The sequence below is a fragment of the Coturnix japonica genome, chromosome Z, assembly GCF_001577835.2.
Source record: "Coturnix japonica isolate 7356 chromosome Z, Coturnix japonica 2.1, whole genome shotgun sequence".
Classification (NCBI taxonomy): Eukaryota; Metazoa; Chordata; class Aves; order Galliformes; family Phasianidae; genus Coturnix; species Coturnix japonica.
Window position 1 is genome coordinate 56,131,166 of NC_029547.1, and position 27,784 is coordinate 56,158,949.

Below are 27,784 nucleotides of genomic sequence, written 5' to 3' on the forward strand. Positions count from 1 at the left end.
TTCTTCAACTGTCCCACTGATGCTCATGTGAAGAAAATGGAAGAAAAATGTCAGTCTTTGCTGTAAAATGCATTTATTTCCCAACTTCAAGTTGGGAATGCAATCTCATGAATAGCAGAAGACTGGCTCATACATAAAAATTCATCACCAAAGGTTTTTTTACTGTAGTTTGTTTTTAAAGCCAAGCTACCTCTATGGGCAGAACCACTAATGGAAAGATGGTATACACTTGAAGCTTAAAGTATCACACATCATCATAAGACTCTAAAATCATGCCCACTAGTGCTGCCCAGAAGTGAATGCCATTAAGGGTTTCATTTCTAGTACTTGACTAAAGGCCAAACAAAGCTTTAGAAAAATATTATTTATTGCTTGATACAAAAGCATTTGGAATAATGAGATATATCTTGAATATAAACCTAATTTTTCTTTCTGAAATCTTTTTTTCTTCCTGTCTAAAGTTCAACACCATTTTAAGGAAGTAAAGATCCTTTACTTCTCACTAAATTAAATTTCTTACTATGAAATTATACAGTTCAATATGAATTACTGTTATACTCCCGAGAAAACCTGTAGCAATTTCCATACAGGAACAAGTGCTGTATGATGAAAGTCAGTTAATAAATCCTATAAAACAACAAAAGTTGACCAAGAAAAAGATATGTTCCAAATATAGCATACCTCTTGAAGGTAAATAGTCAAAAGAAGAAATATCGACATGATAGCAATAAAGAGAAACATCATTTAAGCATTAAAAAAAATATTTGTGCAAAGGCTGAAGATTTCAAATAATAAAGTTTGCTACATTCATTGTCATTTTGAAGAGTGTTATGAGACAGACAGAAAAAAAAAAGGAAAATACAAACAGAAGATACATCTTCCCTAATGCAGGAAAAATGCTCAGTACTCACCCCCAGAGAGTCAAGAGTCTTGGTTCACAGAACGGTGCACTCATACAGAACAGTTCTGGGCCCACACTCCATGCTGTAACCCTGGCACCCTGGCTCTACCTGGGTAACTGCTTGCCCCAGCCAGTACAGAGCAAAATCCTTGCAGCAGTAAACTGCTAACAGTGAGATGGGGCAGACAACTCAGTTATCTGCCAGCACAGAGGCTGTGTCTGAAAATCTACAGAGAGAACAATTTTCTATGTTTTCCCATTTATTAAAATAATTAAAAGTAAGCTTCATATACTATTTTCAAATTATTGGGAAACTATCAGAAGAGAAAAAAGAATCTCATATCAGAATTAGATCTCTGAAGATACTAAATAACTATTACTATATATAATATAATTAGATCTCTATAAATACTATAAATAGTTTTGGACTGCAGTCATCTCTGGTTCAATAAGGGAGTCTAAGCTTGCATTTTTTTCATGTAAAAGAGATGTTCAAAATGTCTGAGTGAAGCTCAGTCTAGGTCTAGTAAAGTAGTTTCCAAAGCACTAGTTGATGAGACACCCTGACTCTTGAAAACCAAAGGTATTTAAAAATGAGTATGTGTAGTTTACGTAAAGATACATAGTTCAGTTGCATTTTAAGAAATAAAAACAAGGAAAAGAAAACCCCAAACTTCTATTCAATTACATTAACTTATCAGCTTGGAAAAAAAAGCACCAACTCACATTCATTCTTTGTATATCATCACCTGTAATGAAAATTCTACAGCTCAGAAGCTCAGATATGTCTAATTGCACACAATAGCACTGAACTCACACGAGAAAGTAGAATCCAGCCCTTCTTTGATTACAAGCTCTATTCTCATTAAAGGACTAAAAGCAATATTGAAATCTTGGTAAACATGGGAAAAGGTGAGCAGAACTTCAGCAGAAATATTTTACGTTTGAGCAACTTGATTGCCTATAATGATTTATCTTCACACATGTAGAAAACACATTCTCAACACCTGAATTCCTGCAAGCAAGTTAAAAGTTGCAGTTTATAAGAGTCTACACATACAAAACATAGTCATGGACATAATTTTCCATCACGTCGCACTGTTAGAATATATTTAAGACATAAGAAAGTATCTCCAAACTGTAAGACTTCATTTAATTCATTCAAAACATCTCTCTGTGCTGCTATGCATGCTCAGCTAAACTGCTTCTCATAGTCTCCTATTAAAACCATTCTAATTGTATCTTGAAAATCATCCATTGCTGACTTTTAACGCAACACAGGTGAAAGCAGAATCTGGATCTTTCTATTTACTGTTGAAGATGACACCAGTGTTCTCATTTAGTTTTTCACCTCTCTTATTGTCTTTTTGCTTCAAAAACACTATGGTTTTGATGACCTTAAATACTGTTGTTTTGGTTGTGTTTTTTTTGGTTTTTTTTTTTTTTTTTTTTTTCACTTGGTAAAATTGCTTTTTAATGTTTGTGTCCCTCAGGCTGCTGAATTACATTAGAATGGGAAATGTCTTTTCCAAACAGAACCCTACAGTCATAGACCTCACAGAATTAGTTCCCAGGCTTACAGTGCTGGACTGATTTTGAGTTAATCAGTTACTCCAGAAATAGGGAACACTGCACAGTAAAATACACTTAAACAGCCCACTGCCATCAGCTTTATGTTATTGAATTATCAGGACATACGACCATAATTCCAAAACCAATCCCAAAGCCAAATGAGTTCAAGGAAAATTTACATTTCTGGCACAGCCCACTAAATAAGACTTATTTAGTACACTAACTTGCTTTGCTCACAATAAAGGATTTGAAGTTAGAAAGAAATGTTTTCTATCTGGATTGGAACGGACAGGAAAAATTAGCAAAGGATATAGACACTTCATCTTCAAGAAAAGAAATATCTTTTATTTAAACCATAGAGATGTTATACGCAGCAATACAAAAGTCTGCCAGTTTTAAATTCTCTTATGAATGAAAATTTACCTGATTCCTTTTCTTTCAGAGTAATAAGGACTCATTCCTTCAGGCTGCTAAGGTCTTACAAGCAGTTATCAACATTTCTTCACATGACCAGACACTAATACTGCCATAGGTCCCTAAGTTCCCCTCAGAGTCCCCCCTCTTAACAGAACACTATTTCCCACCTGAATTCCACCTAAACAGAGGTGGAATGTGGTGACCAACAAGACTTTCGAAGCCTGCTGTCTCTCTTCAACACAGCAGATGAATTTACTCAGAATTATTGCCTTAATCAAGGACCCTGGTATTTTCTTTGTGACATTTTCCTTAGAAAGCCACCTACAACAATTAATACTTCTTCTCCCCCTACCCTAGCACAGTGTTGGCAGCAGATAAACTGGCCTGAAAGCAGAAGAATTCTCACAAAACAGAGCACACTAGGTCTGTGTGTGACAGCTGCTGCCCAAGCCACCAAATAGTAAAAAAGAAAAAAAAAGAAAAAGCAAAAAGGGAGCAAAACTCATCACTTTAATCCCTGACTGTAGTGTAATTATGTGGTTTCTCAATCTCAGCTTAATTCCCAAAGGATCACCATAGCTGATAATAATTAGCATCTCTTTGACATTCTCAGCAGAGAGTCTCCTAAATGAATGGGTATTGAAATGAATGTGTCTGACTGATGTAGGCAATTCCTATAAAGTAGGATTAAGTCATTTCTGACAGGCAATTTAGGAAATATTACTTCTACCTATGCTAAAATTATCCTCTACAGCACACACATTTTGGACATAATTTTCACAAGGAATAGATCATATAGGTCACACAAAGGTCCAAAACTACACACTGATACTTATGGTTTCTACATATGCTTTGGTGAAAGTAGCAGGAACAAGTCACTATTTCAATTTTATGTAAGTAGAAAGAATCATTCTCCAGCCTTTTTTTGTTCTACTTTTTATTTCATTCTTTGTATAAATTTGGCTATACTGTGCCATAATCCTCTGGGGCCAAAAGGCAGTTAAGCTTGCAGTTCTATAAATTCTCTGTCAGTCAGTTATTAACATTTATTTTTACAAAGAATATCTCCATGGGAAGTGTTTATGAAGACACGTTTTAAAACAACTCCAGCAAAAAAAAGTTTAGATCCAGCTATACAAAATGTATAAATTGTATCCAGCTCAGTACGGAAGTTTATATTTCACCCTGAGAGACAGTATTACCACTGACAACGTATACCGAGCCCTCTGAAAAGCCTGTACTCTTGCTCATGTCACCCTCTCTCAAAATCTCTTTTTCTTTTACAGTTTAAGTGTCTTTTTAATTAAAAAAAAAACAAAAAACAAAAAACAAAAAAAAAAACAACCACTATTTCGAAACTATAGGGAAACTTCTCATGTTTTAATAAAAATGTGGGCGACATATGGTTTCCTTCTCAGTGCTTATTTATCTGAGACTGCTCAACTGTTATTAGCACACATTGTCTTGAAGCTATATGACAAAAAAAAAAAAAAATCAGGCTAAATTTTACAAGCAAATAAAAATTTTGGTTGAGATGAAAGAGCCTTTTTCGTATATCAGAATATGAGCAGGGAAAAAAAGGAATGAGTTTTCACAAATGCCGACAAAGAATCTGAAATCACTCATTAATTTTAATAATCAAAATCTCAATCCCTAACAGAAATATTTATTTTAAGAACACTTTGATATGGTATACTTTAATGGATCATATGTACCTTAATAGAAGAGAGATTCATTTTCAATTATCCTGAAAAATGTACATTGCTACAAATACTGTAGTAAAGTCATAATTCTAAAGTCACTCATTTTATACATCGTCAAAGGTTAAAATCTATCAGTGACGCAGAGTTCTTGAAAGTCCTTATACACAGCATATGATGTCTCTAGTTCCCACGTATCAGTACTTCACTTACAATGTAAAGGTGAAAGCTTTACAATATCCTTAAAAATCCTCTGAAATGAGTCACAGGTAGACACTTAATTAAGTAGAGGTGAAAGCGAAGAGATTGCTTTTGCAATATCTGAAGCCTACTAACGATTAAGTTGCTTTCCCTGCTTTATTTTTTATGGGTGCTTGAGAGAATCAATGGCATTGCTGGTGACTCAGATGTTGTTGTGATTTCTGACTGGCCAAAAGCAGTTCAGTAAAGCTGCTCAGCAACAGCATGCTCCAGCCTTTCAGTATTCATCTGGAAGCCCAGATTTATTATGTGCAGTTTTAGAAATGTTTTTCCATCTCTTGCCCTCAAATAATTTTCAAATCTGTACTGATGTTGCCTGGTGAAGCTCATTTCTGTGCACCATGCTTGGATGTACAGCCATCTAGCATGCCAGTGCATTCCAGCTCAGGCAAGAGCACTTAAAAAGTCTTCATGCGTAAAGGTTTTGATGAGCTCACTGTCCCGGGTGTGACTATTCACTGCAGTCATTCTCTGGAGTCCCTGGATGTCCTATTTGGATCATCTGTACCACCCAGGGTGGAGGTAGGAGGCTTCTGAATAGCATTCCCAGGAGATATTAAACAACATGCAGGTCAACTAAACAAAACAACAAATCAAATAGATGGAAGAACTAAAAACACGAAGCTATGAAAAGCTTTGGAAAAAAATGCTGTGCTGTGATCCTTCACTTAAATGTGATGTAATTGGAGCCCAAATAATTTCTCACTATTCATGTAAAACATACACCTCTTGACTGAAATTCCACCCAACACTGGCATCACTGCTGCTCCACTAAATGCTTCTGATGTCTACAACTAATGCTGCCAAGTCCACCCAGCTGATCCTAGCCCTGGCACTGACAGTGTTGAGCTTCCAAACATCATCTCTGAGGTTATCCCATAAGTCAGACAGTACGCCTTACTGTGCCAAACCCCTAGATGTACGCAACCAGACATTTGAAAGCTGGTCCAACAGAAGAGTTTGAATTACAGGTAATTACATTACTTATTTACCAACTTTCAATCAGCTAGGGATTTCTTTATTAAGAGATCACGCTACTAACTTTTATGTGGAATGGTCATTTGTAATGCTACTTAAGATATGTGCGTAAAATATAGCCCGCTTAGAAGATCATCATCTTGACACACTGTTTTTTTAGTCACAGAACAATCACAATGACAGAGATCTATCCACTGGGTACTAAAGGTAGTCTTTGAAAAACAGAAGTGCAAACCAAGGTCATAACCTCCATAATGACCTGGAGTTGCATCATACTGCTTTGAAATAGTCGGAACTTAGAATTTCATGCCATGGGAATGCCTTCTTTTGCCATTAAACAATTTTTGAGGAGATTGGTGCAACACAAGGGAAGCTACAAGCTGTAGTAACTGTTGAAATTCTATGTTTTCATGATGGTGGCATTTTGTATTGAATGAATTACTAACCTCTACCAATAACTTCATTGTGTACTGTCTTCTAGTCCACCCTCAGATTTTTTATTTTTATTTTTTTTTTCAATTATATTATAAACTCCATAATTGAACATTGTGGGCATTTTTGCTTTAGGTTCATTAATGGTGGAAAAATCTAAAATAAGAATCTGTATTTATATGTGAACTTTAACTCCACGTAGCTTACTACAAGTTAGTAGTGAAGTACAGTAAAATCTACACAGAGATTATTTCAGTTCAGAAGCTATTTTGCCAGTCATGGTACTTACATAGCAACATAAATATTGTATGGTTTTATCTGTTCAATTTGAGAGATAAGATGGACTTCAGGATTCAAAGTCATTTACTCTAAGAGTTTATACCAAAAGTGACACAATCACTATGTCTCTTCATAAAAATTTTAATCTTGGAACCCCAAGATGGCTATAATAAAAATGTCCCTACATGCAAACATACATAATTAATGATTGAATAAAGCATAATCATTCAAAATTTCATCCTCAGAGGAAAAACACTGAGAAAGCATTAAAGGAATAAAAAGGAAATAAAGCATCGCCCACAGTTTACACAGTGGTTCTGTATCACTAAATACTAGAGGTAGCCAAAGATGCTCATAAACTTAATATATAAAAATTACTAACATGCCTTTTACATCTAATTCTCCACTTTTGCTTCTACCTATGCTTGTAGCAACTAGAAGTCACAATTGCAATCGGCTGTTTTGGAGTTAATATCAGTTTGTTTAATCTGATCAAGCCCTGGTAAACATTTGTTAATGATTACATGTTGATGCTTAAGCCATCTTCGGCTACCTACATGTGGGTGAAATCTCTGAAATCTCTCAGAAGAATTCAGACTTAATATCAAATCCCCAACACCTACAGTATTCTAATGTCCCATACTGCAAAGAGATTTCTAAGGCTCAAAGTTATTCACCATATAGCATTACAAACAGGAGGACAAGGAATTTCTTGATCATCCCAACACCTTGATGAAAACTGATGATTCAGTTCCTTGTGTGTAAACTACAAGCAATGTTTACCTGCTTTTGTAAAATATCTTGTTGTTTAGAAATAAGGAACATACAAGCCTGGTCCAAACAATGAAAGCACATCTGTAAACATCGAAGCAGATAAGAGGCAGTATCACTACAGACATTTACAGAAGAGATTACTACAGAAGAGATTACTACAGAAGGGATGTTGAATACAGAAACAAGAAAAAAGAATGACATGCAGCAGCTGTGGGCTCAATGGACAGTAGATGGTACCTTCAGAAGTTTATTGGTTGTGGTCTTTCTGGAGAGTAGGGGTATACTAGACAACCTATCAAAGATTTCATAGAATGATTCCCTGGTAGTTCCAATAGAGCATGAAGGCATCTTACTGATATACTGCACCAACACTGACAGCATAGTCAGCAGAAGTCGAGAGCTGCATACGGAGAGATGACAGGGCAGGAACACTAGAAGCTGAGTCCTCTGTGGAGGAATCGGTGAGTTCCGGGTCAAGAAGGCATGACAATCTGGCCTGCTTGGTTAAAAGACACTCAGTCATGAATATACTTTGAATCTTATGGCCCTGTGAGCCATTCCATTGGCCATCAACATTTTTTAACATGAAAAAATTTTATAATAATCTACCTATCTATGTCAACAGATAGGAGCTGAAAGAATTAAATCTAGCTAACATAAATCCAACAGTACTGCTGACAGGATCAAAGGTTATGTCACTACTGCAAACAGTGAAGTTAAGAAGACAAAAAACAGTCTCACGAAGATGAAACTGCCAAAGTACTCAGCATCTTGAATAACGAACTGAAATGCTGGGAAGTTAGATATAAATCCATAAGACATTATTATAAAAACCTGTGCTTTGCTTTAGCATACTCCTCAGTGATGACTACTGACAATTTTCAGTGAAGCCTGTAAGATTTGGTACTGCTTTCTTTTCTATCTTTCCACCTTTCCTTTTTCTCACTCAGGACGAGTGTACTGAGATGAATGATAAAAGGTCCAAGCCCAGAAAGTGACTACACAAGGCTCCTGGCAGAATTACAGCAAGACTCCAAATCACTTACTGCAAGAGTGATTTCTAGAATATTTATATCTTGCAATTTTGTATGCATATACCTATTGTCTAAATTTAATAAACTTATTTCTATTGTATATATATATATTTCTTGTTGTACAATCAATAGATACACTTCCAAGCTCTGACATGCATTTTTTAATGTCTGCTATGAAACAAGAAAGCTGACCTGAGATGCCAAATGTCACCAACCAAGAATAAAGTTCTTCTTAAAACACTGGTTTCCAAGAACCATTTATTTCTATTGAAATAAACATAAAACCCCCACTGAATCAAAGAAATACCACAAATATTCCTTAGAAATTGCTGTTAGCTGTTTTTTTTTTTGTTTTTTTTTTTTAAATACACTGTTCCTAAAAGGCTTTTCATGCTGTGAATTTAAAGACAGCAATTATGATGTCATTATGGCATATCTTTATATACAGCTGCCATTAGGGTCTTATAATGGATTCAGAAATGATGAACATAGAAGGTGCACGTGTCTCAGTCAGATGTGACATTCACGTTTCTTATGGCAGATGCACTGGTACAATTTCAATCAACATCACCAGATAATTTTGCTGTGGAAAATGCTACAGGTAATTTTGGCTACTCTAAGAGGTTCTGAGAATAAATTAAAACAAATTCAAAGATCTCAATCAGTACCTTGAGAGCAGCAGTACATTAATATTTATTATAACACTGAGCAGTGCTTTTGGAATCTGATAATGATTATGTTTGAAGACATTAATGTACAGCTAACACACATTTATCAATTAACATGTTTTAATCTGAATAAAATAGGCTGGTTTAACTCATCACAACCTATATTTATACTTAGAATCTTTTAAACACTTAAAACATAATACGTAACACACATGCACATGGCACAACATTACATTTTATTCATCATTTATTTTTCACTATGAATGGATTATAACACGTATTATTGTACCAAGGCCTGGTGTTTACATTCTGACCCAGGCTGTTTTTCTTTACCTAGTCTCTGGACACTGGCAAAGCTCTATTGATTTGGCTGGGCTGCGCATGAGCGCAAAGGTCACCACTAACAGGTCACAACTGAAGATGTAGTCAAAAAGGAGCGCGTCTTCATAATTCATGATACTGCTGATTAACAAACACATTCTTTTTGCCAAACGGGAAGATATTCAGGGAAATTTTAAAGGGCAACGATGGTGGAAGACTATGGCAAATAGCTTGGCCCCACATTGGTTAGGCAATTCAGATATACAGTCAGGATGCAAGTTGAAGTAATTGTGTGGTACTAAAATAAATCATAGCCAGACTCGCCATAGAAAATTGGCTTTTGTTCCCTGTGATCTACTAACTCCAAGATGGCTTTTCCATATGGCAAAAACTGCATGCCAAAGCAGAAGAAATAGGATCCTGCCCAGAGCTGTTAGAGTTACATATATTTTTCCCTAGCAGTCAACAGGGCCAAGAGTGACCATGCAAATTCTTTATTAAAATGGGAATTGACTGATTGTTGATTACCTTATACAGTAAATCCACTTCATAACACAAGACTGTATTCACATCTAGGAAACAAGTAATTTTCTTCTGATGAAGAATCTTACTGCTAAATCTGATACTCACACCATCCTTTTGCAGAATGCAGCAACAAGACAATTTATTCAATAGCAGTTTGTACTGGCAAAGATCAAGTAAATTTCCTTACTACTCCTACAGTAAGCAGCGATTCTCAAAAGATGGAGTATCTATAGATAGGGAAAACATATTGTTGCTTAGTGTTTTAGGAAAGCTCAAAAAAGAAATCTACACAGAAGGAGAAAAGATTCTTCTATGTTAAATACATTTTGAAATGTCATTAGACTGAGAAATTTTTGTGCTTCTTAACCACCAAAAATTAATTTATTAAAATCCTGTGTAGGTTCGAACACTTTCCTGATATTCCCCCTTGCAGCCACTCTAATGATAAGTTGGCTTCATTATGAAAAGTAATACAGTCTCTCTGTAACTAAAGAGAGCTTGAAGTAAACATGATTTAAGTAAATAATCCTTTCCCCACTGAAATTCTTAGGTTATCAGAATAGCAATACAGAAAATGAGTGAAGGATGGGAACCAAATAAATCTCCATTATATAAAGAAAAAAATGGAGATGCATGTAGATCTTTCATGCAAAAAAAAAAAAAAAAAAAAATACAAAGAGATTATTTCATTTAAGGTGAAAATTAACTTTGATCATCCATGAAACAAAATAGGTGGGGAAAAGGCAGAATAGCAGCATCTACTTTATAAGAGAGCTGAAAATGCATCTGAAAATTAATTCAGAACTGGGTGGGTAACCATGGGTTCTAAAACACAGGAATAAATAACACACAGACCCCATCAGATTAAGAAAAAAATACTCAGAATGCTAAAAACAAGGACAATTTACACTGACAAACTGATCTAGCTAAATTTGGTTTTTTTTTCCTTTGATACGCTGCAACAGGGAGAACAAAGAAACAAATCACCATGATATAAGCCACACACTAACACATAGCAATTAAATACCATAAGAGTTGATGTTTTCAAATACGGAATGTTGGTGGGTAATTTCTAGCAAAATTTGTTTACAATATTAGAAATCATGCATGACTTTATAATGACATTTTCTGAAGTAATAAGAAAAAAAAGAAAAAAAAAAAAAAGGAAACTTAAAACAGAGAAGAATTTTGGAAGTCATATTTTCTCACATTACAGACTATGCTTACAATTATTCCAGCCATTGCATGAGTACTGTATCATCTGACAGTATGATTCTTAGAAAAGAAAGCATTTATATTAATTAGATTTTTGGCCTTTAACAAATATTATTTTCAGCCGTCTTAATACTTGTTTAGTAACGTATGATTTTCTTTGAATGCAATGAATTAATTATTATTTGGTTTGTATAGTTGACTTGAAAAAAGAAATCACCGATTCCAAATCAGACATTTAGAAGTGTTTCCTTTCCCTCTGTGCTCACATTTAACAAACAAAGTCTTCACAGTACTGCCTTCTGTCAAACACTCACTGATACTGGCTGTTATTTTGGCAGTCATTTTCCCAGATAACCAGCTCTGATTAGACTCATGGAGCAGAATATTATGCATAAGAGCAAATACATCAGAATAAAGTTCAAAAGCGCAGGAAGATTCATCTAATCCCTGCCCATGCATACCCTGTTGTGAACAAGACTCTCTTTGTTGATCAAGGAAAAACACATTAAAACACCCAGAACTGAGTATAAAATACTAATGTGAATAACAGCTGCTAAGATGACTAACACTTTTATTACATATTCAGAATTGAACACTACGGTCAGAAACTAAGCCAGAATAAACCAGAATAGCCCCTCTGGAAGTTAATGGATCTATAATGAATTACACCAATTGAGAACTCAGTATATTATTCTGAGATGGTTTGCCGGGGAAATACACAAAACAAACAAACAAAAAAGGCTAATTGTCTGTGCCATGCATGAGCATAGAATTTTAAACTTTATTTCCTGAAAAGACAGATGAATAACGATTATCTGACAAGTGACTGGAATACTTCTTGACATTTTTTTTCTTTTGCTAGTAGAAGCTATAAATAGAAGTTATTTTAAAAGAAAAAGGTATGCTAATATTTTACAGTAGAATCCTCTTTTCCCAAAAATCTCCTAATTAACAGGGAGAAAATCATCACCCTGCCTATCCCATCAGACACCACATTTTAACTTGTTAGCACAACACATTTACCCCAGATCTAAAGTTCACTTCCTTACAGTAAGTCTTTCTCAAGCTTGAACAAGTCAAAATGAGCTGTACGGCCAGATCCAACCACAGAGGACATTCCCAGTGGCTGCTGAGATCTCAGCTCATGCAGCTAGCCGCTCTCCTGCATGGTTGTGTCTCAAGGAAGCCACTTAAAGAAAAAGGTATTATTACATATCTTGTTGATCTACTCCAGTAGCCTTTACTAAAAAAATAGTGGTATTTTCTCTAGAACTTTTATATTATTTATTTTATTTTATTTTATTTTATTTTATTTTATTTTATTTTATTTTATTTTTTATTTTATTTCAAATTATAAAAACTGCTGATCTCATTAACCAGGGATATCTACAGAAAGTACGGGTCTTCTGTTCTTACCAGACAATGTGCTCAGGCTCTTCCTTAGCACAGACCACCGCATGAGCTCAGCAGTTCAAAACATAGCTTTTTCACAGTCAGGAACTTTAAAGTTTCTTGGGTTTGAATGCAACAAGGAGATGACTTCTTCTGCAATAGTACCACAGATTTAAGTGTCTTTGTGCTGCCATTTCTGAATGGCAGTGGCAACAGAGCAAAGTCAACCGGACAGCAACATGCCACACTGCTAGTGTGAAGGGCCTGTGTTTTGTTTTGCCTTTTGGTTTCCTATCCCAGACACTGGATACAGTTATATGACACAGGTCACAGAATATTCCCCTCATTAGGCCAAAGATATGGCCCTAGTACGGTTTTCTTTAGAAAAAGATTTAAATAACATACTTCAAGTATAAAATATAAACATCTCCTAAAAGTGCCTGCTTATCTGGATGCTCTGTGTAACTCTTAAATATCTGTTACTTCAAAGTACACAGGAACACTCACAGAGTTGGCCTTTCTTTGTACATAAGAGTACCTTTAATTTCCCTACACATCAGTCAAGCCTCACAAGCAAGGCACTCACTGAGGGATGACACACTACCTACTGTGGGGTTACTGCATCTCTTCCATCATTACTTATGTTGTCTTAGGGTATAAGCAGGGAAACAGTAAACCAGCTCCTCTTCTGAGCTCTCCACAGCTTTAGTGCTACCTCCCCAGAGACAGAGCATAAGGTAGACAAAACCTACCTCCTCTCAGGAGGCAATGAGAATGATGCTTCTTCTTGAATTAAGGTGTAATTTTCCATTCTTACTTCCCTAGATTATTAAAATATAATTATGCCACAAAGCTGGTCAGAAAGTACTCGGCTACTTAAACATCTTTTTGATGCTAATGTGCCTATAAAGAGGTTTCTTTCACTAGGTGTTTCCTAAACCAAATGCTATAACCATGTACAGAATAAAACATCACTGAGCAATCCAGCAGCCCAAAATGTAATATAATTCATTCACAGGAGCACTAATGGGAAACCATTTACAATTTTGACCTTGTGGATGCTTTCTGAGAACACTGACATCAAAACTCATTATTTAATTTCAAGGAAATTGAAAGAACTGATAGCACTAAAAAAAATTCCCATTGAAAATCTTGAGGATCCTGCCACAATTCATAGACAAATGACTGTGATACAGTTCACAACTGTGACTTCACGCTTGGTATGATCCAGTTATGCCATCAGGCTGCAATCACAGGGGTCAGGTTCTCAGTGTAAGGCTTACCTGTGCAGCAACACTTTTCATTTCATTCTCAAAAAACTAGTTTTGATGCAGGTAAGTGGAAAATGGAAGGTAACACTTCCATCTCAGCCCACAGAGAACATGCAGATTTATTTATGTCACTATTACCCGAAGTTTTTATAAACACCTTTAAAATCTCCTTAGAAGCTGAAAGTGTCAAGTATTTCTTGAAAATATAAACTAGAAATCCCAGGAGGAAAACAGTTCTCTATTCTCCTCTATGATGAAAAGATAAATTATTCTCATACAGAGAGCTTCATCTGCAAAATCTAAGTGCAAAATAGGAGCTTATCTCTCTCTTGGGCAACTGAAGATGATGCGTACTTAGTTTTCTTTTCCATCCTGGGGGCAAAATGACCTTGTTTAGTGATTTTTTAATATTTTCACTGCTGACAAATGCTTGGCAGAGCAAGTTACTGAATTTTGTTTAATATTTGTCAGCATTGGAAGGGGAGCAGGGGAGCGGGGGAGGGGGCATGAACAAAAAGTACAAGGAAAATAAGGCACTTCATGTGAGAACAAATGACAGAAGCACACTGTAGCAGATGAAAACACATTTAATCTAAAAGTCCATCCATACTTTACATCTAGCCCTTGGATCTGCTGGAGCACCACCAGAGGTGGACCACAAAAACACTACAAGGGGTGGAACACCACTCCTGTAAGGACAGTTGAGAGCCAGGGCTGTTCAGCCTGGGGAAGAGAAGGCTCTGGGGAGACCTGGGAGCGGTCCAGTGAAGGGGAGCTATAAAAAAGAAGGGGACAGACTCATTAGCAGGGCCTGTTGTGATAGGACAAGCGGAAATGGTTTCAAACTAAAGGAGGGGAGATTTAGATTGGATTTAGATTTAGAAGTAAAGCTATTTCAGTTCCTATGGCAGCATACTACTGCATACAAACTTCAGTAAACAAACTGATAATTTCTGTAATATTTCTGAAAACCCACCACTCAGTTTTTCCATGCCATCCTAACACTCTGAAGACAAATTTTTGCCAGTGTAAATCAGTGATAAACTATCACTCATTTACCTCAATATATATTGATATGATAGCCATTCAGCCAGGATCCTCGGCTTAAGTTTGGTGCTGTATCCACATGATAACTCATCTGTTAGCAGCACACATTTATTTTAAACAGGGCTATGGTATACCAGTTAGAATTTTCTTTTTAAAATCAGAGTAGCTGGCAACATTTGAGTTGGCCATTTTTGCTTAACTAAACTGAATCTACCAGCAGCTTCAGATGGAGGATAAATACCACGTTTTTAACCACCCGCATAAAGAATCACTTCTCACCAAACTGCTGCACAAACACACACTCCTGCTTTGTAGGGCTGTTTATTAAGCACACCTTGCTACACAGTCGGAAACAAGTGAGCACTAGGTACTGTGACTCAGACTTGCTGTTGTTAAACAAGGAAATCAGGGAACTGTGTTTTCAGGCAGCCTACAATCTGCCTTAGTTAAAGCAAACTGTGAATAAGTGACAGACCTTTGCCAAGGATCGAAATGAATAGAATGCTTTAAATGCTAATTTGAAGGAAGGAGCAGTGTTTGAATAAGCTGTGGATGAGGATACATCTTTGAACAGAGATGAAAGCTGATGCCAAGCAACTAATACATGTGATGATCTAAGGCAGGTGATTTTGTCAAATGAAAGCTCTTGTTTCCAAGATTTGTTTAGCACTGTGGCTACAGGCAAAGTAACCTGTTGTGCTGTGTTGCACTTCTATCACAACAAAAGCAATTAGGTAATAGCCACAGACATAGCAGACCTACAGATAGTTCTATTTTAGAGATCTTAGAGTTCATTTTTAAAATAAAGGAAAAAAAGGTTTGATGCTTTAAGCAGGAGTGATGAGTTACCAGAGAGCCATTTAGTCAAAAATACTGTTTCTAAGAAAGACCAGTTTTTCTGTGTAACTGAAGAAGTTAATATTTGTTGACGTGTAATGAAGTAAACTGCCTTCAAGGACTGAAAATACTTCACTTTGAATACAAATTTTTGTGTATTTTCTTTTAAGTTGCTCTAAAATCTTCATCAAATAAAGTGCAATCATATAACACGAAAAACCTTAATGCTATTTTAATTTTGTTTCACCAGCTGAGAGTGCTAGAATTCCCTCACACAAGGACTATAGGAGGTTAAAAATCAGGTTAACTACTCTGCTTTACATAGTGCTTCTAAAGTTCATACTCCAAAGCCTTCCAAATCGCCCATCACATATGTTTCCCAGGAAGGGACTTAAGGAAATTGTTGGCAATCAGATATCCATGACCTGACCCTTCTCTCCCAGGAACCTAAGTAATGAGTACCCTTGTGCGAATTCGACTCATGGCCAAAGATTAAAAGAATCATTTTCTTCTGGCTGGTACAGCAGCTCACAGAGCCCAAGCAAGCCATGCTTTTCCCTTCCTGACTTGGAGACAGATGTAAGTTACAGAAGCAGCACATGGAAATATAGAGTCTAACCTGTACAAGCAGAGACAATAGTTTAATGAAACAAACATGACATATCAAAAGCCTCCATTACTAGAATAGAGCTGTGTGTAGGAGCACGCTCCCATAGCTCCAGACTACCTTCCCTTTTGAAATACGTAGATTCCTTACAGATATCTGGTTAAAAGAGGATAAGAAATAGCCAGAAGTTTAAGATGTTGACTGTACTCTCCACACACTCCATAATGCTAGTACAAATGAGCATATGCTAATATACACTTTTTCATCTTCATTTTGCTCATATTGAACACAGCTAATATCTTCACAGAAGGTTACATCTAACCCTCAATATAAAATTACTTAAAAGAAAACAAAACAAAACAAAACAAAAAAACAAACAAACAAAAAAACCAACCACATTTAAAAATAGGTACTTGTTTTCATTTATATTTAGCTATTTAAATGTGTGCATAAATTCATAGAAGAATGGCTATAGAAGTACTGAGCAGCTCAGTAAGTAACCCAACATTCTTCACATGAAGACAGTAATGGTGTGTCTCCTTTTCACTTTCTTGAAGAATCAGTAATGAACATAAGTTATAAATGAGTTGTTAAAGGTAATTTATAAAGTATAACGGAAGAAAAGGTTAGCTGGGGATAGACTATAGGGGAAAATTTAAACGACTGAGGAATACAAAGGAGGGCCCAATGACTTCAGTACAATGATTAGTCTCAGGTGGTCATGATCACACCTACTAACTGCTATCTTACACTATTTATGACATGCCACTAGTTAAGAGATGTGAATTGGGGATGAGAAGTTCAGAAGTTCAGTATCATTTCTCTGATATTGTGCTTATTTAGATCTATCCTCTATTAAGAAAAGTAGTCTTCAGTTTCTAAGACAGAAGAGTTGTATCCATAGTAAACAAATTTAATCATCATTTAATAAGAATATGTAGGCATCAGGGATTAAATCTAATTACAGTAAAAATAATCATGTTTTAGAATACATACCACAAAATATTAGAGAGCTTTTTTTTTACACCTTTCTTCCTATACATGAAGCTCTGATTCTTGTGAATTTATTTTTGGCTATTTACAGAAGCTGTGAGGATCTGTCACATTACCCATGTCTCATGGGAATTAAATAAATAAAACATATAAATAGGTGAGTAAAGGGAGGGATTTGTAAACATGAGGAAGTACATTTTCTCTCCGTTCTCCACTGAACTGATCAGAAGACAGAGCAGAAGTCAGAGTAGAAGACAGAGTTTATCATTTTATCATATTTTCAATTAGGCATCATTCCCATTAATTTATAAAGTAAGTAAAAAAACTATTAAGATGCTGCTGGCAGCTTTAGTTTTGCAAATATCTCTTTCGTCCATTAGGTCACGCTTGAATAAAGCTGTCTTTCAGAGTGTGTATCATAACATCTGATCTTCTCTAAGACAAACTTTTTAACTAACATCTTCTTTATTAGTTAGTACTGACTGTTGTACAAAAAGGAGCATAAATCAACAAGCTTGAGTTAGTTTTTGAAAACAAGCAGAATATACAACTAATAGTAATTCTAAAAATAATGCAGTAATAATTAGAATTCATTTATCTACTGTCTCTGAATTACTTTAAAGTATCCCACAAAGATTTTACAAATGTACCATATTTTACATGAAACTTGTATGGCAACGTATGTAGTGTCATGCAGACTGAAGAAAGCAGTCCTAAAAGGGAGCCGTTCATCATTTTGATGAAAAGGGGTTTCTCAGCTTTCCTGTACAATGCTCAACAAAATTGCTGTCCAAGAAATCTAACACTGTGTAAAACCCTTTCTGTGAATTTGCATATAGAGTTTTTAAGAAGTAAAACACCTTGTCCTAACACAATTTTATGCCCCTCTAGCGTTTCACTTTCAACATTTCTTAAACTGAACTATGTGCTACTTCTAGAATAAAACCTAGAGGGCGTATAGGAAGTGATTCATGACTGAATCTGTCACTTGAGATATATACAATCAATAACAGTAAAACAATAAAAGAGAAAACAAGGAGGGAAGAAGGAAAAAATAAAACTCCCACACAGCCATCATTTGCAAGTTTCAGCCTACAGAACAGAAGGATTTTCTCCCTCTTAATGAAAGCCTTTTTAAAGGACAAAAAAGAAAAAAAATAATTTTATTCTTATTTTACATAGTAGGAACATTTTTAAGTTTCTGTAGCTCTGAATTAAGTTCCTAGTCAAGTACTTATGGGATATCAGGATACAAAAATCAGCAACAGGAAGCATACCCAACGGCAGAAGTCGACTCTTCAGTCTAGCAGATCCCTACCAGAACCAGAGTGTAAAGTCAGGTTGAGAAAAAATCAAGTTAAATCAAGTAAAATTGAGTAAATACACACACTTTAACATGTACAACGAATAAATCAAATGAATTGTCATATGTTATCCCAGCTATTAATCAAGATACACTGCTTGCAGTGTCAAATAAGGCACTGGAATACAGATAGGAAGAAATTAAGAGAATGTTACGTAGCCTGAGTAAATGCCTTTCCAGCATTTTGCTAGGGAACTGCAGCAGTCAAAGTTCAGAACTGGAAGCTTGTCATTGTCCATAAAATTAATGTAACTAAAAAGCAGTGGAAAGTTTTGTTTGCTTGAGTTACCACCAGTCATGATAAAACACGCATGAAATACCATGCATATGATCTATAAATATTAAAATGATAAGAGACGTTTTAAATTGTGCACATAGTCAGACGTCTCAAGTTATGCTAGCAAACTTAGATTCAATGTGCTACTTGCTGAACACAGAATTCTCAGGTCTGCAAAAGTCAGCAGCATCCGGGCTTTGTTGGTTGCCACTGATAGGCAGTCTATTCAATAGATGAAGATAAGAGCTTTTATCCAAATGTTCAGGGTTATAGAAACTCACTATCAGTACTCCTGCAGGAGCTATTTTTCTCAAGAACAAATACTTCCCTTTGATGATAGGACATTTCTCCACGAGCTGATACTGATAAAACCAAGGCAAATCCTTCTAAAGTATGTCCATATTTCCCAGTGAGAAAAGAAAACACATGTATTGTGTTATCATCATGTGAATTGTTTTATTTGATTTCTACATAGTGTGAAGAAATATTTAAAGATTTTGACGCCTTGCCTTCCTCTCTGAATTACTAACATTTTAAAACAATGTAGCCACAAAAGCAAATACTGTCCTTGTAAACATGCCCAAGAAAACTAAACTATCATGAATAAATGATGTGAACTGAAAACAAAATGATAAGTATTGATTAAATTAGACATGATAATAATGTATGCTAAAGACAGATCATAACACAATAAAAAAATATCAGAAATGAAATGTTTTACTTTTCCAAAATACCATCCAAGAGGGCAAATGAACCACCATCTGTACGTTCATGTAAACCAACTTATGACCTGCAACTCTAAGAATTTTTAAAGCAGGTATGTGGAATGAATGCACAATGACTCTGTGTGATAGAGTGGTTTCAACAGCAGGTGCAGAATGTATAGAATAAAACAACGTAGTTACTGTATGTTGCATTCTACTGTTTCTATCTTCTGTAGTACATGTATTGATGTATATTTTGGTAAAATAATAATAATTATCACTAGTTCTTTAAATACAACAGATCCCCAAAAGACCATTATGCTGGATATTAAACAAATGCATGAAGAGTCAGTGCTCTAAGAGCACGCGAACAAACAATACTGTTAGAATGGGGATTAACGCAAGAAGGTTACTGATGAGCAGCAAAAGTTTCTTATTTACTTGGTAAGCGGTTGCTTTTCAACTATTTACTGAAGGAGGATAAAACAGAGAAGGGGTATTATTAGCACTATTCCACCACCATTAAGGCTCTGGTTTCACAACTGATGAATTACATACTCATCCAGTGTGTGCTGAAATAGGTCCTCTGTAGTTCACTAAGGATAGAAAACAAAAAAAGGGCCATATTGAAACAATGCTGTCTGGCGAATGGTCAAGTTACAGAATTTTGCAAAGGAAACTGGTATCAGAATAATCCACTGAATAAATAATAATTCATTTAAAGGCAACCACATTCAGCTACATTACTTCTTGTACTGAAGCATGTATACTACGAAGCACAGCTGTACACAGTTTTGATAATTTTCAGTGATATTTTAAAGGAAAACATTAATAATGTCTCTTAGTATAATATTTGTAGCAGATTTTTTAAAAAGACATAGAACACTGCCATTTGTACTTTGACAGTATTTTGACTAGGATACCTGGTATAACATGGATGGGAAGCCACCGGGCAACCAGAGACATAAAAACATCAGGTTATGAACAACAACAACAACAAAAGTGGATCTGAAGCATCTTTAAGGGAAAGGGAAATGAGATTATTCCTTGGGACTATCCATTAACAATTATAGCTTGACAAAAAAATAATAATAATAACGAAAAATTAAAAAATTAACATAATAATTTAAGCCCAGACTAATTAAAATGGCCAAGTTCTAAAACTCCTTAAAACAGGATTTAAAGGGGAAGCTTTGACAGATGGAACTACAACCATGAAGCACAGTTGGGTGCTGCTATAATAGGCATTTTTAAAAATAACTTTGATCAAAGCTTATTAACCACCAGCATCAAGCCATTGGTGGTTTGGACTACACAAGAGAACTAATTAAACTTAAATGGTCATAGCCTCCTGAAGGCACAACATTTAATCCTTAAGAAAGACTGTGAATGAAGGAGAAGAGAATATGTGCATATTATAAAGTGAAAAATGGTAAGATGCTCGCTTTTATTTATTTTAGGCATTGCCAAGAGCTTATTAGAACTAATTTGGTCCTCATAAGGAGACATTCAGGACTGTCTGAGTATTGCAAGTTCTAGGATTCACATGGTACAGAACATTTCCATGTAGATGGCAGCAAGCATGGAAGATAAAAATTTCATTCAAACAAGCATGGTTTGGACATCCTTCTCTTTCCTAAGAAGCAGTAACTTCTACCAATTTCAGTATGAAATATGACTAAGGAATTCACAGACAAAAGAAAATTAAATAGAGAGAAAGCAATCTGACTCTAGATTTTTGCCCAGCAGCCTCATTTAGATGGCCACAGATAATAGCATTATAACCGAAGATAATAGTAATCAATTATAAAATAGTTTTTTGTATTGCTTATCTTTTACCTGACACATTATCATGCACATCTATCCCCACAGTTTCATCATTTTCTTAGATAAAAAATAACCTTCCTTTCTCAGGTCATCTTCCAAACCTTGTGAAAAGTGAAACTTTTACTCCTTGTCTACACTTCAGTTTCCTTGGAAGTAAGGAGAGAGGGTACTCAACACTTGTTTCTGTTTTAAAATCTTCCTGCCATATGGAGCACTACAGTATTTTTCACAGTTAACAAAAGGGCTTCATTTGTCTGACATAGACATGATTGCTAGTCATGACATCAAATGTTTTTTTCTTAGTCTGATAGTCTTACTGTCTTTTTAAGCCTTCTAGGAGAAATGACTCAGAGCTAGACCAAATAAGAGTAAAAGCTATCACTGAGCAGAAAAAAGAGAAATAGATATGATGAACTGAGACCACAGATGGACTGTGCTCTGGGCTGTCCTTAGTCAGAGTAAGTGTTTTTGCATCACTCAGCAACAGAAGCTTCCTGCCTCAGCATGCTGCTTCATGCTAACTGAGTCACCACATCAGTCTTGTGGTCTAACAGAAATACAGAGGTCAAAAAGACTGGCAATTTTCAGTTTTTATTTTATTTTTAGTTTTAAACAGATCCTGTTAACAAAGGAACATGAAAAGAGCTGAAGATCTTTCAAAGTCTTATCCCAATCAATATCCTTCTGTAATCTTTTCAAGTTTACTCCAGATGCTTCTCATCTGTGTGTACATAATTCTTTCTACTGTCACAGGACCCTGTAGTCCCAATCAAGAATGATGACCCTAAAACACCAGACACTTGTCAAGCTAAACAAAATATCAGGCCTTTGATTAAGGAGCTGAAGTACGAGCCTGGAAGCAGCATGTGGGGGAGGAGCAAAACAAATGAGATGGCGCTAAAGAACACACCACTAGTCCCAAATGGGAGACACCTATGAAGTTACTGGAACTTTGCTGAAGTGCTAACAATCAAAGCAACAACTGCATCTCAGTTTTCCATGGCTCAGTTCTTATCTTACCAAACTTTAGAAAGCAAAATGAAAACAACCTCTACCCAGCCCCAGGAAACATTCAAATGTCCCCATTTCTGAAGAACTCCCCAACAGCAGAATTTCCTTCCTGTCCTCCTTCCAGAGGAGAAGGTCTCTCCAACAAAAGTTCACAGACATTAGAAAGGACTTGGCACACCATTTTCTAGCTGCTGCTTAAGAACTGACTAAACGTCAGTGAGCATGTGAGCTGAGCGTGTTTTTCAGTCTTGTATTCACAATATTAACATATGCACCAAATGAACAAATGTACCTCATGCATACTGACTGGAGAACAAAGCTGTTGAACAGAAAAACACACAGTATCACTTGTAAACCTTGCACTTCTTAAAAATATCTACGTTTTGCTAGGTGCTTTATTTACCAATAGCTTGTAATCCAATTTAAATTTGTTCATCTAGAGTACAAAGCATTAACAGCATCAGTATGTAGATTTGAAACAATAGCATATTTCAGTTGATTTTAGATTTATGTCATGAAGTAGACTGCCATCAATAAACAAACCATATATCATACCTACTAACATTACTAATGTAAGTGTCAAACATCTAAATTTTTAAGTAAATTTTATTTACAGACTGGTCCTTATTGTAGGAAAAAGGTCCTTACAGAAAATTTCTGCAAAGCTAAACAGAAAAATGCAACCTGCTGATGCAAAGAAGTTGAAAACTTATCTGGCAGCCTGGATGAAAGTTCATGCATGAGTAAGCGTCTTTACGTAGATGACATATGGAGGTTTTCTTATGCAATTCAACTATTTAACATATATCACAGAATCTTAGTGACTGGAAGGGATCTCTGGAGATCAAGTCCAATCTACCCCCTAAAGTAGGTTACAAGAAGGTGTCCAGACAGGTCTTGAGTACATTCAGAGAAAGTGTCAAGTTGCAGTTAGTCAAGTTAAATAATAATAGCTGGATGGAAAGATCATCTACTATCACAATATCTCAATTGTAGTTTCTTTTAGAACATGACTGCGATGGCTGCTTAAAATTCATCCTAGTATTTTACATAAATCATTTGCCAGTCCCTTCAATATCATCACTATGTTACTGTCCCCAATTTGCTAACATTTTAAGTCTGGATGCTCAAATATGCTCCTGGGTCAAGGTGCAATGTAATGTCTTTACTCAGAAATCACACATTTCACCTATATTTTACATTTTTGAATCACTGACTACACATTCTTTATTTCCCAAAGTAGCTTCTACTAGCAGGTAGAAGTGGGAAGACACAAAACTGTAGCAGGTCAGGCAGAGACCAGATGAACTATTGTGGTCAAGTTTTAAGCTGCGAGGTCAGATACAGCCCTGCTGCAGTCCCAAAATGGGTGCAATATGAAGCAGGATGCAAAAGAAGGGGAAGGTAAAGTGACAATACTCAGATGTACTGATCTTTATGTAGTAAAAGGGACTGGACCAAGCAAAACTTGAGACACTGCTAGTCTTCTCAAGCAAAAGATATCTATCAAAGCTCTGGAAATCATTGCATTAAACTGTGTTAGGAGTACATGCAGTACGGTTACAGGCAGTGTTTCACAAATGCGAATTGGTTGATATAAATTATCTTCAACTTCACAGTGTACAGATTCAAGAATGATAATTTTCCATTTGTATTTTCAGAAAGACATATTACCTTGCTTGAGAATCTATATGCCATATATTTGGTTAATTTCCACATTCCAGTTACTTGAACAAAATGCGGTGTGGAATGATGTCTTATAGAAGTCAAAATCTATTATTTTCTCCTTTTATCTTCTTCACCCTGTTGGTAATCTCATTACACAACAAACAAGTATCTAGCCTGCATTCATCAGTTTCTGCACCTGCGCAAGGATTGAAACTAACCTTTCTTATTCTTCTTCTTGATATTTTTCTTCATTAAGACCTTCTCTGACATTTGCCTCAGATCAACATCTGAGTCATATACCTATAATTGAATATATCATTTAATTTACCTTTCCTTTGGGTCAATATTGGCAACTTCTTTACTAAATCACCGGGAATCCCCTCAGTGTTCCAAACATTCCATTAAAAATGTACCAGAAACTAAGACACAGCCAGGTTTTTAAACTTTACAATTGATTATATTCTAACTGGTTAATTTTAAAATGATTTCACAGCTCTTTTCATGTATCACCTAGTTTATAGGAGAATGGAGATAAGTTATGCCACAACTATTTTTTTCTCCCTAAGTTGAAATAAAATGTAGTTATTGAAGATGTCTGCTTTTCAGGTACTACTGCATGGGGGTAGAAGTGTGGCTCTCATATGCACTCACAAAAAGAGAAGGCTGGGTACACAAGGAGTACCATCTGACCTAAGATTTACAAGTGCTTTTGCCATGAAAAAATTGACTGTAGTACCAAAAAGATATTTTAATCTTTATGCTCAAATCTTGCAGTTGAAAGAATTCTTTAGACATAATCAAAGGACCATATCTCTCAAAGACAACACAAAACACTTTTTTTTTTTTTTTTTAACAACTTTTTAAATATCTGATATTTCAGTCTGTCCTTCTGGGCATATTAGGCATAACCCTGGAGACTCCATGTTGAGCTGTATCAGCCTGCATTGTCTCTAAGACAGTGCAGAAATAATTATAATTTTTCTCGGGGATAGTAGAGGGAAATATGAGCTTTTATTTCTGTTCCCTCTTTTCCCATAGTATAGCTACAACACAAATGGCTACAAAGAAAGAAAATGAGCAAGTGTTTAGGAGGAAAATGAAAATTTAGCGTTTTAAAAATATATATATAAATTAACCTTCAAATTTAGGTTAAAACTAAAGTGGAAATAAAAATGCACTTTTTTTTTTTTTTTTTTTTTTTCCCCCAGCAACATTGATCAGTTCACACCCTCATTATAGCTTGAGCAGTGAGGTTTCCCTTCTTTTTTTGGAAATTATTTGTCTGTCTCAAACAACTCCCTGATCTAGTTAAGTCCTATGGAACCTTGCAAAAGAATCAGTAATTTTTTTTACTTCTCTTGTGTTTTCACTAAGTAGGAAGTATTTCTCTTGATGTTATCTGAGCTTACTAAAAAATACTTGAAGAAAATGTTTTCTGAACTGCAGATCACATGCCTATAAAAAATCACTTATTTCCATAGCTGCAGATTCTTTGTTTTATTCATTTGTCTGAAGCTCTGCCGGTTTTGTATTATAGTAGTAAGTCCTCAACAAACAAAGTTATGAATTACAAATTCTAACGCCACTTCTGTCAGGGCCGTGGACATTTTAGCTTCCCAGCTGCGCACTAATAACTTGTTTGTTGTTCTTAATTACCATCATCTATAGTAGAAATAGAAAGCACCAGTAAGAGAACTTATTAGATCTGAGGAGAAGTTCATGATAACTATATGGCAAATGCCACTGAAGTTTTAGAACAGTGATAGCATTCATCTTGCAGATTCTTACTGTTTTGCAAAAAGTATCTTATGACTCACTGCTAAATATCTTATACTGCAGAACGGGCTACTGCTATGTCCCATACACTACCAATACTAGAAAACTCAGTCAAACTGAATTTTATGAGCACCTTCACAAGTACAAAAATTCATAGGGAAGTTAAGATTAGTTCTGTTATAAATACATTTTTATTCCATTTTATTATGCAAAATGTGTGCAGAGCTTTTATTTATTTATTTATCTGGTTGCAGTTAAGCCCCTTTGCTTTCCCCTTTTTAAACACTGCTGAAACTGTCAAGAACTTCATTTTACATTTTAGCAGTTATGGGATATGCTTCAAGATTCCTAGAACTTAAAAAGGAACTGTTGATAGTTGAGGTACTATTAGACTACAATTAGTTCTGTAAAGTATGCAATTTGTCATTTTGGAAGAAAAGACAGCACTTTCACTCATGCAATATGCATTTAAACTTCCTCTCTTCAATCTGAATATTCCAGTATTATACTCTGCTTAAAGAGAGATATTTTTAAGGCTTACAGGTTGGCTTGTCACTGAACAGCTTGTCAGGTAGTATTTTGTCTTCATTAAGGTTTATTCTTGTAAAGTGATTGTCCTGCCCATTATATTCCCCAAAGACAGTACATTCTGCCTTACCTGATGGTAATGAGGGCTGTATTAAATTTTCACTTTCCTCCTCAGTGCTGTCATCATATTCATTTTCTTTCTCTGTTGCCATCTGTGTTGTAGCTACACTGTCCCTAGAAAGAGAAGAAACAGAAAAAAAGCTCGTATTTCCTTCTACTAACCCTGAGAAAAATTATAATTATTTCTGTACTGTCTTAGAGACAATGCAAGCTGATACAAATCAACATGGAGTCCCCAGAGTTATGCTTAATACACCGAGAACAATCAGGTAGAAGTACTGATTAAAATAGCAGTTATAAAACAAAGCTACATAAAAATGGTAAACAAATAGAAGCGTGATGCAGCGTTAGAAAAATTCAGCTTCTAAGTCTACTTTTAAAATTAAAAGCAAATAAAAACATTCAGATTTAGATATTTTTGTTTCCCAAAGGAGAAAATGAATCAAAGAATTGGAGAAGAAAGTATACAAAAATTCCACTATAGAAATGGCACAATGTCTGGAAAAATTAACTGCATCCTAATGGAATACTGTAGAGGGGAGATTCAAGTAATATTTATTTATTGGGTACAGAGCCCAAAACAGTATGTTGCTATTTGCAATGACTCTCCAAAGAATCCTCTGCTTTCACGAGTAACATAGCTGTTTTGGATAACCAAGAACTTTGCCAGAAAGAACTGTCACTCAATTCTACGGCTAAAGTAACAGAAAATCAGCCAAAATATGTGCCAGATGAGATACCAAGTGTCTCGGGGAAATCAGGAGATACCTTGCACATTGAGCATCCACTGCAAATTCTTTAGCTTCCTTCAACAGCTTCTGCAAGTTTCTTATCTTCGTCTTCTTTTCATTCAGCACCAAAACAAACCGATGATAAAGATCTGCCTCTAGCTCTTCTTTAGNTTCCAGCCTACAAGACAAAATTAACTCTGGCTTACTTCACACATCATTTCTTTTTTAAAAATTTGTGTGTTTTTTGGAAGAAAATTCAGTATAGAAGACAGCCTTCCTACTACAGGAATTTCCATAATACACACTGCATAACTAGTCCAGCATCTTTCAACTGAAACAGGCCTGAAGCAGCTTCTTTCACAGAAATGTGCAATGAACATAACTATTGGAAGAACATTTTAAACAGGAAAAAATTATATATATATATATATTTATATATATATATTTAATAGATTTTTACACACATCTCTCAGACAACTCAAAGTTAAGTAGGCACAACTGCTCTTTCATTTCAGTACTGAATTCGCCGGAGTGGGCACAGCTTAGCAGGATACA

At 35.5% G+C, this 27,784-nt stretch overlaps 1 protein-coding gene across 1 annotated transcript in view; it reads right to left on the reverse strand.

The window, feature by feature from the left end:
• Positions 1–27,784, reverse strand: part of XRCC4 (X-ray repair cross complementing 4) — a 163,523-nt gene that overhangs the window by 59,984 nt on the left and 75,755 nt on the right. The window contains 2 exon segments of the mRNA XM_015849760.2: positions 26,509–26,612; positions 27,267–27,407. Coding sequence (XP_015705246.1) covers positions 26,509–26,612; positions 27,267–27,407 — 245 coding nt within the window.